This window comes from Onthophagus taurus, chromosome 11, assembly GCF_036711975.1.
Source record: "Onthophagus taurus isolate NC chromosome 11, IU_Otau_3.0, whole genome shotgun sequence".
Taxonomy (NCBI): domain Eukaryota; kingdom Metazoa; phylum Arthropoda; class Insecta; order Coleoptera; family Scarabaeidae; genus Onthophagus; species Onthophagus taurus.
In genome coordinates this window covers 120,793-137,650 of record NC_091976.1, presented here as the reverse complement: position 1 = coordinate 137,650, position 16,858 = coordinate 120,793, and the positions used below count along the sequence as shown (strand labels likewise).

The following is a 16,858-nucleotide window of genomic DNA, read 5'->3' as shown; positions in this document are numbered from 1 at the left end:
ACACGAATTGATGTTTAACAGTATATTAAACATTCATAAAAACTGTCCTATTTTACATCAATATGCTATCGTAACGCCTCAAGGAACCTACAGCGGTCTAATGAAAAATCATTTACATTTGAATGCTGTCAGACAAAATGTCTAACATCCATAAAACTATACCATTGTGTTCCAATATAGTATCGATCATCTTGTCCACAAGCGAAATGAATTAATGTTATGAAACCAGGCACTTTACGTGGTAAAACACAAAATAAACGCAGAGTAGTCTATTAAAAAAAATAACATTCGATTAGATGGGATTTCTGTAGAATTACATGATTAAAATTGTCCCATACCACTTTTAATTCATTAAAATATACAGTGCGTCCGTAAAGTAACGGATATAGGCGATAAAATAATAATAAACGGTTACATAAGATAATTTTCGAGAAAAATTACTTTAAAGCTTAATTACTTCAAATTTGTATAATGATAAAAATAGCAGTAGCCATGAGTAACTATGGCAACCAATTATTGTAAACAATTCCCTGAGTGTCAAAAACTGATTTAGTAAAGCTTCTTGAAGTGTGGTGGCACGCCATCTTGTTGGAATAACTGCCGTTGGAATTGAGTTGTGTCAACATTATAGGGATGGAAGGAATGACAGCGCTTTGAAAAAATTTAAACATCTCTTTCCACTTAAGGTTTCCTCACTAAGAATCTCAATTTGGTGTGCGACGTTCTTATCTAATTTGGATTTTGGGTAGCGCAATACCGACAACTTTGTCTATTTACTTGTCCATTCAATGTAAATGTTCCTTCGTCGAAAAAATTATGTTTGTGACAAAGTCTGCGTCATCGTTGCTCGTGAATCAGGTTTACTTTATGGGAATGATATTTTGCGGGTTTTAAAATTTTATGAACCGTTGATTTACTAATGTCCAAATTAGACGCAATACTCCTTACAGTAACATGAGGGTTTTCTTACCCAGCCAAAACCACGATTTGTTGAACTTGCCTTGAAACATTTAGTAGGCCAAACTTCGAGAAATGCTTCGAGAGATGGCCATGCTGTTTAAATTTAGTCACAGGTAGGCTCACCATACTTTGGCTAATGAGTTGGCGATCAGGATATGTTGTATTAAAGAGGTCAACTACTTACTAAATCAGTTTTTGACACTTAGGAAATTGTTTAAAATAATTGGTTACCATAGTTACGCATGGCTACTGTTATTGTCATCATCAACAAATCTGAAGTAGTTAAACTTTAAAGTAATTTTTCTCGAAAATTTTCTTATGTAAGCAATATTAATATTGACTGTACTAGATTCAAAAAAAAATCTTCTTTCATATTCCGTAATAAAAATGGGGGATTGCCATAACTCGCTTAAAAATAGCGGAAGAAATTTAAAATCTACACCAAACAGTTGCAAAAAATTTAAATCTTTAAACCCGTTTCAGGGATTTTTACATAAACCGTTTATAATGATTTTATCGCCTATCGCATGCGGCCGCTCTATATCGGCCGCATGCGTCCTCGGCTAAATTACACAAACATACATTTCTACCATAATCGGGCGGAGTCATAATTTTTCCGACTATGTTAAGCAGAGGTCTTTTGAGGACGAGCCGATACAATGTGTTGATCAATTTTGATTTGATGTAATATTAGTTGTCCAGTATAATTAGACGAAATCAAAGATCGCTTGCGCATTTGTGTTAATCAATTTTGGGTTGATGTGATATTAATTGCAAAGCCACGGCCGCAAGCGACCTCTGCTAAATTACACAAAATCATACCTTTCTACCATAATTAAACGCAACCATAGATTTCCAGCCTAAGTTAGGCCGAATTCGCTTGCGAGCGAGGCGCTACAATGTGTTAATCAGCTTTGGGTTGATATGATGTGAATTGCAGCACCTCGGCCGCAGGCGATCTCGACTTAATTAGACATAATCATGATCACACACTTTTACCATCATCATTCGTAGTCATAGATTTTTCGACCTAACTTAATGTTTTCTCGATTTTTCGACCTAACTTAATGTGTTAACTAGCTTTTGAGTTGATATGATATTAACCGCGGCGTCTTGGCCGTAAGCGACATCAGTTTAATCAAATGAAAGTATCCAATTCCAGCATAATTAGACAAACTCAAGTAATGTATTAATTGCGAATAGCTTTAAGACGACAGAATTAATTTTTGCATTTAACCTAGATATAGTTCTTTTATGGAAAATATCCGCAAAACACTAAAACTCTTTAGATAACTTCAGGAATCGATTACTTAACGAAATATCAGTAAGAAAGTTAATTTACCGCAAATACTTTAAGGTGTATTTAGAAATTTACGGATAAATCAATAAACAGGTATTATAAGCCCTTTCTATGGTAGAGTTTTATAGTTCTATATGATTAACTATAAATAAAAATATTAGGAAACCTCTTAATTTTTTGTATTATCTGATAAAAACTACCGTCTAGAAAATTGATTCTTTTTAGTATTGAATTCTGGAAGTAATTTTCATCTCATAAAATAGTTATAGAGTAACAAAAATCTGTTAATTGGTTCTAGTGCCTAACGGAAACTGTTTAATAACACAAAAAAATGATTGCATATTATAAATTGTTCCTGTTTTGTCTCCGACAGTCTGATCTACCAAGAAATGTCAATTCAGAAATTCTTTTATAATTACACATTGCAATCTAACATTTTCTAGTAAGTATTTTGCCCCATTAACACACAAACGTAAAATGTAAAAGTTAAATTTAACGGGACGAAAATCCAAGTCATTAAAAAAATTGCATAAATAGTGTACAAAAATTCGTGGAACGTAAGTTTAAATGCAGTGATTATTCAAGAATGCGACCGTTTTCGATTACAAGCTTGTTGCATTGTCCCAGTCCTGCGTTGACCCAATTCAAGAAATAGACACGCACCAGACCCTCCCAGTTCAAAAAAATAAATAAATCACCCACTTAAAATAAATCAGTAAAAAATGTACATTTAATCATATTTTAGAAATGTTCCATTTCAAGAAGAAAAAACTATAAAAAAACTTACAATTTTAACTTTACACTTCTGTATTTCCTGAAACCGTTCCTTATTCGCTCTATTATCTGCCTCTTCCCTTCCGGTGTCCCTACTGTATTCCTCCTCCTCCTCCTCCTTCGTATGCCTCCGGGTACCGTTTTCAACAATCGTAACCCTTTTACTCATCCTCGACGTTTCTCCGACCTATTGGTGTCATCTTCATGGCTCCCCTAGCCGGTTGGTGCGGAGACGAAGCCGCCACCGGTGCGCGATATGTACAAGTGAGGATCGGACTAGCTGTGCAGCCCGTGTTGACCGCGTTTGGTTCAGTGCAAAGGCGAGCAACGTCGCGGGGGCGCTGCGAAACGACGCATGGTCTCACGACGCATAGCCGGCGCCACGCCGTCTACGCCACTATTTCTCTCTTTTTATTGTGCTTCTGTTCCTCATTCAAGTAGGAAATAGGGATGTTACGTAAAGGGGTGTTACGCATGAGGTCATTATTGCGTTTTCCACGTTTTTAAGGTTGTCAATGTGTGCAAGGTTTTCCCAGGGTTTACATGTAGTGGAATGTAAAGGAGGTGGTTTTAAAGTAATTTTAGGGGAAGCATTTTCCTGGAAAATCTGAGGACTAAATTAACCATAGAAGGGGTTGGATGGTTACGTGTGATTAAAAATAGAATGCAGGTGATGGTCAGAACTTTATAGAAAAAAATTTTTTTTTGGTTAAAATTGGATCTGATATCATAAAGAGGTCATAGGATATATTTATGTCCGCTTGGTCATCAGTTCTATATTCAATCATTCATACATTATTCAGTAAGTTCAAAACTTAGACCTTTTAGAAAAGAATAATACATTTTCAATTTTAATTTTTCTTTTGTTCACGTCTTTTGAGTTTTAGCAGAACTTTATTAACACATTATATTATTTATTACTTATGTAAGTATAAATAAGATGAATCGTTTAAATTATTATTATATTTTACTTATCTAATAGAAATAAAAATGTATAATTTAATCTTACAATTAGTGTAGAGTGTTTGATAGTGGTGTATTATTGATTAATCAGGAACACTATAATTGTTGGAAACCAATTAAAGCCTATGGGATACGTTTAACTCCATTATTAGCTAATCAGAGCAATTTGGAGCCATTATTAACCATTGACTGCATAATCCATTGATTATCAAAGAAAACTGATTTTTCTAAATACAATTCATATTATAAACTTATTCCTCAAAAATCAAAAGTAATTTTTCAAAACATGGTTATTTAATGAAAAGTGTTAATATAATTTCTTGCATAACAATTTTGCATGTTAACTGCTGGAAATGGTAAACCTTGTCAATTTGATAACTATAACTTTGATAAACTTGCAATAACGAAAGCTAAGAACAACAAAAACAACATGTAGTAGTAATAAAAAAATTAAAGTCGGTTTTCTTCCACCTGTTCTTGATCCTGCGAGGAAAGAAAACTGATTTGAAGGGATGATAGTGTACACATACAAGTAAATATATTTGTAGCCTTTTCAAACATCATATGTTTGTTTAATTGAGGACTACTCCCTCTGCGCAGTCTGCACTCTATGTAACAACCTCATTCTTTCTAGTAGACAGTAAAACTCTACATGCACGATTGATTGCTGACAATAATGACAATTAGAGATTAGACGTCAAAAGAAAATTGGTGCCAACACGAACCGCCAAAATAACTGGGACACTTTCAGTGTTTTTTTATGTAACAAACCTTTTATCATTTTGGCATGCTTGTTGGGCGATTTGTGAACGAAGTATTTATAATTTTAGCTTTGTTACACGACAATATAAGTAAATAAAATTATTGTAACCACAATAAAATAATCATTACGGTGAAAACCTCCAGAATTACACCTATTAATGAAAACTGACACTTCATTTTCATCAGCAGAAGTATAAGATTAAATGCTAACCGCCACATTTCAATGTGACTATCAAAAAGTAGAGATGACATGTCTAGTCGTTGATAAATGACGTAAAACATTTTCATGGTAAAAATAGATTTAGATGGTACAAAGAACGCGTTTTGAAAGATAGATCTGAAAGAATAGTGTCAAAAGTATCCACTATCACTGTAGCAGATCGAGAGCTCGAAGAGATAAATTATAATCAAGACGTACCAGAAAAGAGAAAATTATGTCATATGAATACAGGTGTCTCAGCGAGACCGTTCAATAGACGTTTATGGGATTTTGCCCCAAATAAAAATTAAGTATAATCAATTGCGTTCTCTTCGGCTAAAATATATTCAGATTTCTAGCAGTTCCGGTTATACCGGTAGTCGCCGCCTACATAATTGTTTAGATGGAACCTCTGTATATTTTTGGATTTGTCTATTTTCAAGGTTTATGAATAACTTTACTTTTTGCAATTTGGCTCGGTCATTCTCAAGTTATTCGATTTTTTCTAAAAAAATCTGCTATAGCAACTTTACTCCGCAAGTTTTACTACGAACTTTATCGCTTATATTATATTATTTTCGTTATTGTTATCGATTTTAACTCTTTTTAGTACTAATATTAAGGGACCTAACAGATCATTATTAGTTTACATGCATCAAGTGACGTAAACAAGTGAGACTTTGACAAGAACTCATTGAGCAGACTTGTTTTCTATGGTATACTAAAAAAAAATAATTGTCTCCTAAACTATTAATATAAGGTATTGGGCATATAAGGTATAAAAAATGGAAAATGAGACGCCGAAGATGACTAAGTAATAAAATATAGAGGATGCCATTTAAAAAAATGAAGTTATGGTACTTCCAAATTTCGAAAAATTAATGTGCTGTAATAAAGTGGTCAAATAATCTAGACATCCGTTTTCGGCACCAAAACATCCTAAATTGATATCCTAAAAATCAAGTGTTATATGATCTTTTGAACAAATGTCTGCTGGAACAAATTTTTCTAGAAAAATTCGAATAACTCGAGAACAGCCGAATCAAATTGCAAAAACTAAAGTTATTCATAAACCGTGAAAACAGACAAATCCAAACATGTAAAAATATACAGAGTGTTCCATTTAAAAAATAAAGTAGTTCCGGTATAACCGGAAGTGCTAGGAATATGAAAATATTTTAGTCGAAGAGAAATCAATTGATTATACTTAAATCTGAATCCTCAAATATTTCTTTTGGGCAGAACGTCATAAATGTCTAACTAAATGTATACCTGTATAGGAGTAAGCAAAAGTAGTGATCGATAGATGGACGCTCTGCATAAATTCGTTGGTACTGGTGAGACAATAACCGACAGCGAACGCGATTCCGAACAAGTTTGTTCCAGTCTGTTGGTACAAGTGTTACAACTTTGTTTTATACTAAACGTGAATCAAACGTCATAGATTAAATTGTAACTAATCACCAATAAGAATCGACTTTAAACTATATATATAATTTATTTTTCTCAAAAACTATAAACGCTAGGAAAATGAAATTAGGGGAATATGTTTAACTCATAATAGGGCACGTTTTGACCCTATTTGCACTTTCAACCTACCCTTCTAAACTACTAAATGTAACCACCCCCTTTACATTTTTGCTACAATTTTTTTTATGCAGATGATAAATACATTAAAAAAATTTTATCTAGGTAGATGAAAGTATCCTAAAACTTTTTTGTCTCTTTAAAATTTTCCAAAAACGACTAATTCTTGAGAAAAAAAATAATAAATCAAGCACTGCACGTTAAACAACGGGGTTGTCGATCAAAAGTTGGAATGAATTTTTAATGAAAAAATCTTAGTAGGCTTTGCAATCTTTGTCAGAAATATTTTTGACGTTTAAATGTCAGTGGTTTTCGTACTATTATTATTTTTTTCAAATTAATTTTTAAATAAAGTTCTATCGCATTTACGCTCGTTCACTCGACGTTTCAAAATTTTAAATAAAACAATAATAATAGTACGAAAACCACTGACATTTAAACGTCAAAAATATTTCTGACAAAGATTGCAAAGCCTACTAAGATTTTTCCATTAAAATTTCATTCCAACTTTCGATTAACAACCCTACAGCTTAACAGTTAGTGTTTGCTTAATTATTTTTTTTCTCAGAAATTATTAAATTTTCGAAGAACATCAGAGAGACAAAAAAGTTTTAGAATTTTATCTATCTAACTGAAATTTTTCCGATGTATTTATCATCTTCATAACAAAAATCTAGGCATAAATTGAACGGGGGTGGTTACGTTTAGTAGTTTAGAAGGGTAGGTTGAAAGTACAAATAGGGTGAAAACGTGCTCTATTATGAGTTAAACATATTCCCCAAATTTCATTTTCCTAGCGTTTATAGTTTTTGAGAAAAAAAAATTAAAAAAAAATTTTCCGCCATTTTTGGAGGGGTGTAGCTCCTTAGGGGAGCCGAAGTCGCCCATGGTTCATATATCAAAGTACCCTTCAAAATTCACTAAAGAATCACCCTTTGAAGTTTGTTACAGTCATTCAGATACACCCTGTATATGTATAATTATATACCATATATACAGGGTGTTTCGGTGACTCGGGGAACAAATTTAACCATATATACTAGAGTGAAAATGACGATTCATGTAAAAAAAATTAGTAAAAGTCTTCAAATTTCGACGATACAGGTCATCAAACTTAGGAAATTTTAACACATTTTTCCAAGTATCTTAAACACTATTTACAGTAAAGCGTTGAAATTTGGTACAGTGTAAATCAATGTCATGTAAAATCGTTAGGCAATTTATGAATTGGATCGGTCATCGGGAACAATGCTATACAGGATGTTCCTAAAGTTTGTTTGTTCAGAACTTTTTTATTCTATCGTAACCGTACATTTATGTTTGCAATTTCTAATAGCAAATTTACTTTAGAAACTTTTATTACTCATAGATAATATTGATAAAAGTCACCGTTTTCGCGTTAAATGCAAAAATGTTGGGTTCCGATTTCATTAATAGCACTAAAAAAAAAAGAAATCTAAGTTTTTGAACATTTCTTTTAGTATTTTTTATTACTTGTCTTGTTATTTTATGTATGTTTTTATTATTCTTGTTAGTGTTGTCGTTTTCTGTTTATTTTTTGTTGATTTTTAATTTATTGTTTTCGAATTCTTTTATTAAACCAACTAAAACAAATTAAAAATGAGGTTTAGCTAAATCTACACTTGGACATGTTGCATACATAATAGTTATGACAGCTCAGTTCGATTTTCACTTGTCATTGCCAATTCAGATTATTTATTTATTTATGAGTAATAAAAGTTTCTAAAGTAAATTTGCTATTAGAAATTGCAAACATAAATGTACGGTTACGATAGAATAAAAAAGTTCTGAGCAAACAAAGTTTAGGAACAGCCTGTACAGCACTGTTCCCGCGTACCGATCCAACTCAAAAATTGCCTAATGATTTTACGTGATATTAGTTTACACTGTACCAAATTTCAACGCTTTACCATAAATAGTGTTTAAGATATTTAGAAAAATGTGTTAAAATTTCCTAACTTTGATGGCCTGTATCTGTGCAATTTGAGGACTTTTACTATTTTTTTTTACATAAATCGTCATCATTTTCACACTAGTATACTAGGTTACATTTGTTCCCCGAGTCACCGAAACACCCTGTATATACTACATATGTAATAACTAATAACTCTTTAAAATTATTTCGAATAAAAGTTTATTTTATTTCATTAATGTTTTTGGATGGCTACTCTCTTCAGCCCCTTTCCATTCAACTCTCTTAGAAATAACTTCCATATAACCCCAATTCACCAAATATGTTAGATGTAGATTATGATGTGGTGTAGATTATTTCACCAATTAAGAATTAAACTAACTTTTTAATGTAACTACTGTTAAATAGAACAGAAACACGAGTAGAAATTTAAATCTATAAAATACATACATATGTTGATCACAATACCTTGAAAAACTTAAAAGAAATTAATTTAGTGGAGACTTCGAGTCCTAAATACCTGCAGCTATGACTCTTCCTAGTTTTTTTTCGAGTGAAAACATCTAATTTCGCCCCTCTTCCATGCGTATTTAAATTAATACCAATTTATACATAGAAAGTCCTATTTTATTCTAAAGTAATTTTAATATACAGTAACTGTTATACATGAAGTACACCGTTAATTTTTGAAATTTAGATCAGATTTATTCCTAAAATTATAACCAAAAGACCAAACGTTTTTTTATTCAATTAAAAAAAAATATTAAGATAAGATCGCTCCTTTTATTAATTTTTTTATGAATTAACTAATTGCTAATATGCGGTCTTATGCATAAAACATTACGGTAAAAATCAAAATAAAAAGGCTAAAAAGCGCTCGGTTGAGTTGCATCAAACATTATCCCCCAAATCTCTTTGAAGTAGGGTCGCTCGTTCTCTTCTCTTCCTCTTTCCATACCCCTTTCCATGGACGACGACCAACGTCGAGGGCATCTGAAACGTTCCATTGTTCGTTCGACTTTGTATTAATATCCCGCGGGCACATCTAGGAAATGCAGAAAATGACGGGAAAAAGATTTAGACCCAGAAGAGCGTCCAGAGGTCGACCAACTCCCGTGCCACCTGTTTACGTGTGGACAAAGAAACGACGACAACGGCGTCACGACGCTCAATCGAAGTTCTACGGAGTATTACGCAACTTAAAAACGTTTAACCCAGTGGGGGTACAAAGAATTTAGGGTCCAGATAAAAATATTTTTTATTTAATTAAAATACTCAATATAATATAGTAATCATTTTATTCAAACGTATTATTGTACAAACATTAAATAAATTAACTTTCAATTGTTTGTATTTAAACATTTCTAATGCAAATTCAACCCTCTTAATCCTGCTGTTTATTTAATTGAAACGTTAAAACGTCAAGAAATCAAACGTTTTTAGTCCTGACTTTATACTACTATACAGTAGAATACAGTCATAGTATATACAAAAACCGGCCGCGAAACATTATTAAAAAAACTTAATACAGTTATTCTAAAATTCCACCATCTAAAGTATGTAGAAATTAAAGAAATAAAAACATACTTACATATCCATTTTAGAACCAACTCCAAAAAGTTGTGATACCATCTAAGGCTCCATTTCGATTCAAAAACTTTTTCAAATGCTCCACTTCACTTCAACCGACACTTTTTGTTCTACCATACAACAAAAAAACTAGGATCGAACTTTTAATAACCGGGAACTCCGTGTTCTACTCTACGCTCAGTTCGAAACACCAATGCGTGTTTCTTGTTGTTGTCCCCTCTTTCTCCCTATAGCAGTGTAGCGCGCCGCTGTGTTTGCATCACGTGACTCCACCTCTTCATGTATCTATAGATATATAACCGGCGAGGTATCGCGGACTTCCGAGAATTGCATTTACTCCCCCACAACTTCAGGGGAGTCTCAGCCCCCAAATTGTACCGACCCGAACTAAGGGAATTGCATTCGAGCTTCTATTCATGGGAACTGTGAGTTGCATCGATCCATTCAACGAGATTTTGGGGTACAGTTGTAAAAATATTTTGTTCGTTCTAGCCAATTTTCGATTAATGTTTTGATAAAAGATTAAAATTAATTCAAAATATACTTATTATACACTGCCTGAATAAAGTCTCCGTACAAATTACATTTTAAATCTTCTACAAAAAAATTAAAGAAGATACACCTCCAAGCAGGGCTGGATTAACCAGTAGGCGCTTGAGGCGCGCGCCTTAGGGCCTTGCACCTCCAGGGGAACGGTTCTGGTTTGATATTGCATAGGCATATAATATACATATTTGCGGATCCTCCTGTGGTGGTTGGTAACATAACTGGGCAGAATACTATTAATGAAATCCTTGCATCTACCAACGTGCTTTCCTTTTCATTCAGCTTGGTTACAGATGCTGAGGTCCGGGATGCTTTAACTTACTCCAAGTCACTAGTGTCGGAGCAGATGGTATTGGACTCAGATTCCTCTTACCCATTCTGAGTATAGTTATTATTCCCCTAACACATATTTTCAACTGTTCTTTTGAACAGTCTATATTTCCGTCAGTCTGGCGAATAGCTTATATTATTCCTATCCCACAAATTAAATCTCCATCCCATGTTGGTGACTTTCGACACATTTCTATTCTATCTACATTGTTAAAAGCTATTGAACGTTTAGCTTATTTGCAGATTCAGAAATACCTTGAGTAGTTTAATCTGATTAACAAGTTCCAGTCTAGTTTTCGTGAAGGACATGGTACTACTACAGCACTGATTAAGATCACCGATGACATTAAATCTGCGTGTGATAACCGTTGTGTTACCTTGCTAGTGTTACTTGATTTTAGTAAGGTCTTTGATTCTGTGGACCATGCCCTCCTGTTAACTAGGCTTTCTGCTATTGGTTTTACCTCTTCTTGTGTATCTTGGTTCCAGTCCTACCTTTCCTATCAGTCCTTATGTGTCCGCGTGGAATCTGTTCTCTCTTCTCTTGTTGACATCAAATGTGGAGTACAGGGCAGTGTGCTGGGTTCTTTGCTCTTCTCAATTTTCATAAATAGTATTAGTGATGATATCTCGTGTAACTATCATTTGTATGCAGATGACCTTCAACTTTATATTTCGTCAACTGTTAACAACCTCCCAGATGCGTTGTTGTATCTTAACAACGATCTCTCTAGCGTGCTTAACTGGTCTAGACGTCATGGACTTAACCTGAATCCAGGTAAAACGCAAGCCATTGCATTCGACACTCGCCCCTTGCTGGCACAATTTAATTCCTTAACTACCCTTCAACGGAGGCTTGGCGACACCGTTATTCCGTTTTCTAATACGGTCAAAAATCTTGGTGTGGTAATAAATTCGGCGATGTTTTGGCGGCCACAAGTTCAGGGAGTTTTGATTTAGGAAAGTTTCAGCAGATTACTTCATATGATGCCTTGCCAGAGTCGCAGATCATTTCGTATGTTTACTATGTTGTACCCGCACTCCTGCTTATTTGTCCGATACCTTTCACTTTTTTAACATCACATGACTTGCCCACTCGATCAATGTCGGATTCTACACTCATGTTTCCAGTCCATAGTACTGAAATTTACCACAGATCTTTTACAATGCAGTCGATTGCGTTGTGGAACGATTTGCCTGCCGTTGTTTGCAATGCAGCTAGTTTAATACGTTTTAAAAATGCCTTGAGGTGCCATCTGCTATCTCTTCAACTATTTTCTTCTTGACCTATACGTGTTTATTTTCTTCTTTAGTCTGTCTTTCATCTATCTTTTACTGCACTTTTTTGTGTCTATTTCCTTCCTTGTAGTAACTGACTGTCGATCGGTTACATAACTCAAATATGCTCATTCGCTTAGTCCTATTAGCACATCCTTTAGTATTACTTTTTTGGTAGCCATAATTATTTATTTAAAATTACATACACACTGTTACCAGTTGGGTCTCTTGGAAGATATCGCTTATTGCGATAAATTGATCCGTTTGCCTTGATGTCTATATTTGTTATGAATGTATATATTTATGGAAATACAATGCGATCAAGAAAGCCGGTCCGCTAAAAACTACTTTCCCAAGCTCGTGATGCCAATACTTACTGCCCTCGTCACAGCGGTCACACCCTCCTTCCACTTGTTTTAATAGTGGTGGGAAAATGGGAGGAAACTTTTAGTTTAGTAAACATAACCTTAAAAACTCACACGCACAAAATTAAAAATGTTACTGTCGTTAAACAAAATTCGAAATAAATTCTGTCTGGAGTTAGATTGGAGGATGTAAATTTAAATTATGATGAAAATAATTAAAAAGGATTAATTAATAAAAAGAAAACCCTTTAAACTATTCTTTTGTAATTAATTTATTTCATAAATCAAAACAAGATCTTTTATTTCATTATAAAAATAAAGGTTTAGAAGTTTTATTTATTATAAAACGAATTCAAAATGTTGACCATTCTTTTCTAAACATAAAGTGATTCTTCTTTTCATATTATCGAAGACCTGTACAAGTTGCTCTGCAGTTATTTGTTGAACATTGTGTCGTATTGCAACTTCCAATTCTTCTATGGTCTGTAAACGGTTTTTGTAGACAGAATGTTTGAAATGACCGAATAAAAAGAAATTAGGTAGGGTTAGATCGGGTGAGTGAGGTGGCCAACATCCTCTACCGATTACTCAATCATCATAAAATTCATGCAGGAATCTTTTGTTTGTTCGTGCAGTTGCATTGTCATGTTGAAAAAATCCTTCTTCCAATTCATCATAGGTAATTATTCAATGAATTCTTGTAACAATCCACTTTGACAACTTTCCTAATGTCATGACATAAGGTAATTCACTACATTTTCCAGGCATGTCTCCCTAAATTTCTCTACACAAAGATTTGTTGAATATTTTCATACCCCATTTTGATCTTTTACTCCATTTCGAAGATAAGATTGGAGAAGAAACTTTGAAACTTGTCTTCTTCTAAGGTGAACGGCATGATTTAACCTAAAAATAAATCAACAATATTTATACCAAACCAATTTAAAATAAAATAATTATTTACCTTAGAGAAAATCACAATCGAATTTTTGTCTTAATAAAGACAGATAATATTAAATAAAACCGCAATAAATTCATAATGAAATATTGAAAACACCAAACGCCAAAACCAAGAACACGACTCTGAGCTCAGCTGATCGAAACCATTGAAACTAAAAATCGATATCACCTCGTCGACCAATAAGAACGTTGAAAATTAAAAACAAGTAGAGATGGGAGGAGGCTGTGACGAGGACAGTAAGTATTGGTATCAAGCGCTTGGGAAAGTAGTTTTTAGCGGACCGGTTTTTTTGATCTCTCGGTACTTGTTTTTGAGGCAATAAACATTATTATTATTATACATAATACTTAAATGGTATTAGACTTTTTTTGGGACCCAATAATATAGAGCGCCTCGGGCCCACAAAAGGTGTGATCCGGCCCTGCCTCCAAGGTAATGAAAAACTTGTTAGGAGTGATAAAGAAATGTAAGGAAGTCAAACTGTAATTCAGGATGAAATGCAGGACATGTACTGTGGAAAGCCTGAATCAGTATGTCAGCTACGAGATTCGGTAATTCATCGGTATTTCAAAAGAAGGGCATCCGGAAAATCGTGAATGGAAAATTGTGAATTGAGTTTCACCTAGGTGTTATTCCAAAAAATGTTTATAGCTGAATAAATTGCTAATATGTACATAGTTCATGATTGAAAGTTTAATATTTAATTTGATAAATTTGAAAATTTTAGATTTTAGTAAAAAGGTTATGTAGTGTGTGTTTGCGAAAGTACAGTATTTATAGTAGAGTTAGATATCAGTCGTTATTAAAAAAAAATGAATTGATGAGATGAACTATGAGTGAAAATGGTTGAAAATAAAATGCTAAAACAAAGTGTGGCGACCGTTACGAAGCATATAGAAACCAGTTGTTAAAAAACAAATTGAAGTGCATTGTTCATCCACAAAAATATGGTTTTGATAACCTTCTCCCAGAGCTGTACTACTAGAGACGAACACATAGTTACTGAACTGCACAAATTATAATCTAAAATATGGAGAGAAGAGAAGAAAACATTTCTACCAATTCGAGAACAGAAACTATGTGTCCAGTCTACAAAAAGAGACATCATACGCCAAATGGATATCGAGAGAACATACTCACTAATAAATATATTCTTACAAATAGCAGCCTCTGCCAACGATATTAACAACATGTCTCGCAGGACTGACGACGCAACCTGGCAGATGCGTACATATAAAATAAAAGAGAAGCCATCAACATCGGGCTTGAAATAAATAAAGAAAAGACGAAGATATTAAAGCAAACGAGAACAAGAAGGAATGTAAACCACGTCATAGCTGAGGAAAATGTTGAAGATGTGAGGAGAAAGATATTAATAATTTGTATTATACATAAATTTGACCTGTGTAAGATATCTTTCTAGATTTTTTTTAATACCGTGATGTATAAAATCAAAACTTTTAGAGTACAGAGTGGTTCAAATTTCATGTCCGAATAGACTATCTCGGAAACTAGGTATAAGAGTTAGGATGGCTTTACGTTTGAGCTGCGATAAACGATAATAGCGATGATAGTAGCTAAACATATCTCCGCTATCTCGGAAACTATAAGAGTTAGAAAAAAAGTAGCTTACATGCCTCGGTCTTTTGTTTTTCCCCTAGAGGCCAAAATTGAAACTATCGTAAAACCAGCAAATGCAATTGTCTTGGTTATTATTATAGGTGGAGTATTATAACTAACTGTAAGACACTTTTTTACAATGAATTTGATGGCTCATAATCAGTCAAAAAAATTTTTTCGGTTTCAAATTTTGAGATATCACAATTTTCGTTTTTTTAAATGGAAACAATCGCTGATTATTCGCTTATTAAATTCGTTATTTTTTTCTGATTACAAAAATAGGGTTCGACAGGTCTATTTCTTATTGTTTTAGAATAAAGTTAACAATAAACTTTTTTTTTAGTGTCGTAATATCTCTAAATCTAAAACCGAAAAATTTTTTTTGAAAAGTGTCCTTATAATGTCTAAAGGGGTCTAAAGCGTCCTTCACATGATCAATATACAGTGTGTTAATTAATTATCGTACCTGACGTCTGTGATATTGGTTGCATACTTGCAATGATGACGTCGGGTACGATAATTAATTAACACACCGTATATTGTCAATAAAATATTGTCAATATGACCAATAAATATTGACAAACTGTAATTGCCTCAGACTATCAATATTTATTGACAATGTACTTAGTTTTGCGTTGGCAGTCAAAGATGCCATGTCATGTTTGCATGTGTTAATGAACCATCCGGGGAGTTAATAGGACTTTTGTCCATTAAAGTATATCTGTCTGAATTCATTATTACGCGATATAATCCGTAATATAATTCTACTAACGTAGGATTGTCAATGTCTCCCTTAGACTGTCAATATTTATTGCCAATATATCAAATATTTTCGTTTTCGTCAAACTATCCCATCAACATTTTTAATATTGAAAATATGTCAATCTTTCAACTCACACGTTCAATAATATTGTCAATACTCAGACATTGACAATACATATACAGTGCATTTCAAAAGTAACGGATAAATTCGATAAAATTATTACAAACAATTTATGAAAAAATTGCTGAAACGGGTCTAAAGATTTAAATTTTTTGCAATTTTTTAGTGTATATTTTTAAGCGAGTTATGACGTCATCAAAGTTTTTTTTTAAATGGGACACCCTATTTTTTATATCGGAATTTGATAGAGGATTTTTTTCTAAATTATGTACAAGATAACAATACATCGGTTATATAAGAAAATTTAATTTAAAGTTTCATTATTTCCCATTCATGTGATATAGAAAATAGCAGTAGCAGTGCGTAACCATGGCAAGGAATTGTTTTGATTTGATCCCCCTTGTAGGACCAAAAAAATGAATTAAATTTATTCTATTTGTTTTTTGGTATATCTTCCATAGTAATAGTATTTAAATTGGATTGCGACAAAGATACGTATTAAATATTTTCAGCAGATTCTTTTGGTTTCTTGAACGTGATGGTTAATGCTTTTTCTATCAATAACAATATTATGTAGCAAACGACAATATCATCTGTCGGCTACATCTGTAGATGTTTGTATCGCTGTTCCTAAAATTCTCCACTTAGTATACAGTATTTCAAAAGCACATTCAACAGTGCTTCGTGCTCTTGATAATCTAGTATTAAAGTAGTTTTTATCTGTATCAATTTATTGTCTGCGATAAGGTTTCAATAAATTAGGGAGAAGTGAAAACCTATGATAACATGGGGTACAGTGATGTATAA

The 16,858-nt window shown here is 33.2% G+C and overlaps 1 protein-coding gene across 9 annotated transcripts in view; it reads right to left on the bottom strand.

The window, feature by feature from the left end:
- LOC111429368 (Otopetrin-like a) overlaps nt 1-10,475 on the bottom strand; it is a 97,560-nt gene extending 87,085 nt beyond the window's left edge. For 7 of the 9 annotated variants that reach the window (XM_071199771.1, XM_071199772.1, XM_071199778.1 and 4 more), the window contains exon 1: nt 3,048-3,345. In XM_071199771.1, coding sequence (XP_071055872.1) covers nt 3,048-3,203 — 156 coding nt within the window. In that variant the 5' untranslated portion in view covers nt 3,204-3,345. Of the gene's footprint in view, nt 1-3,047; nt 3,346-10,065 lie in introns of those variants that run through there. The other 2 variants (XM_071199774.1, XM_071199776.1) reach the window with 2 other exon arrangements.
- Nucleotides 10,476-16,858: the final 6,383 nt, after the last annotated feature.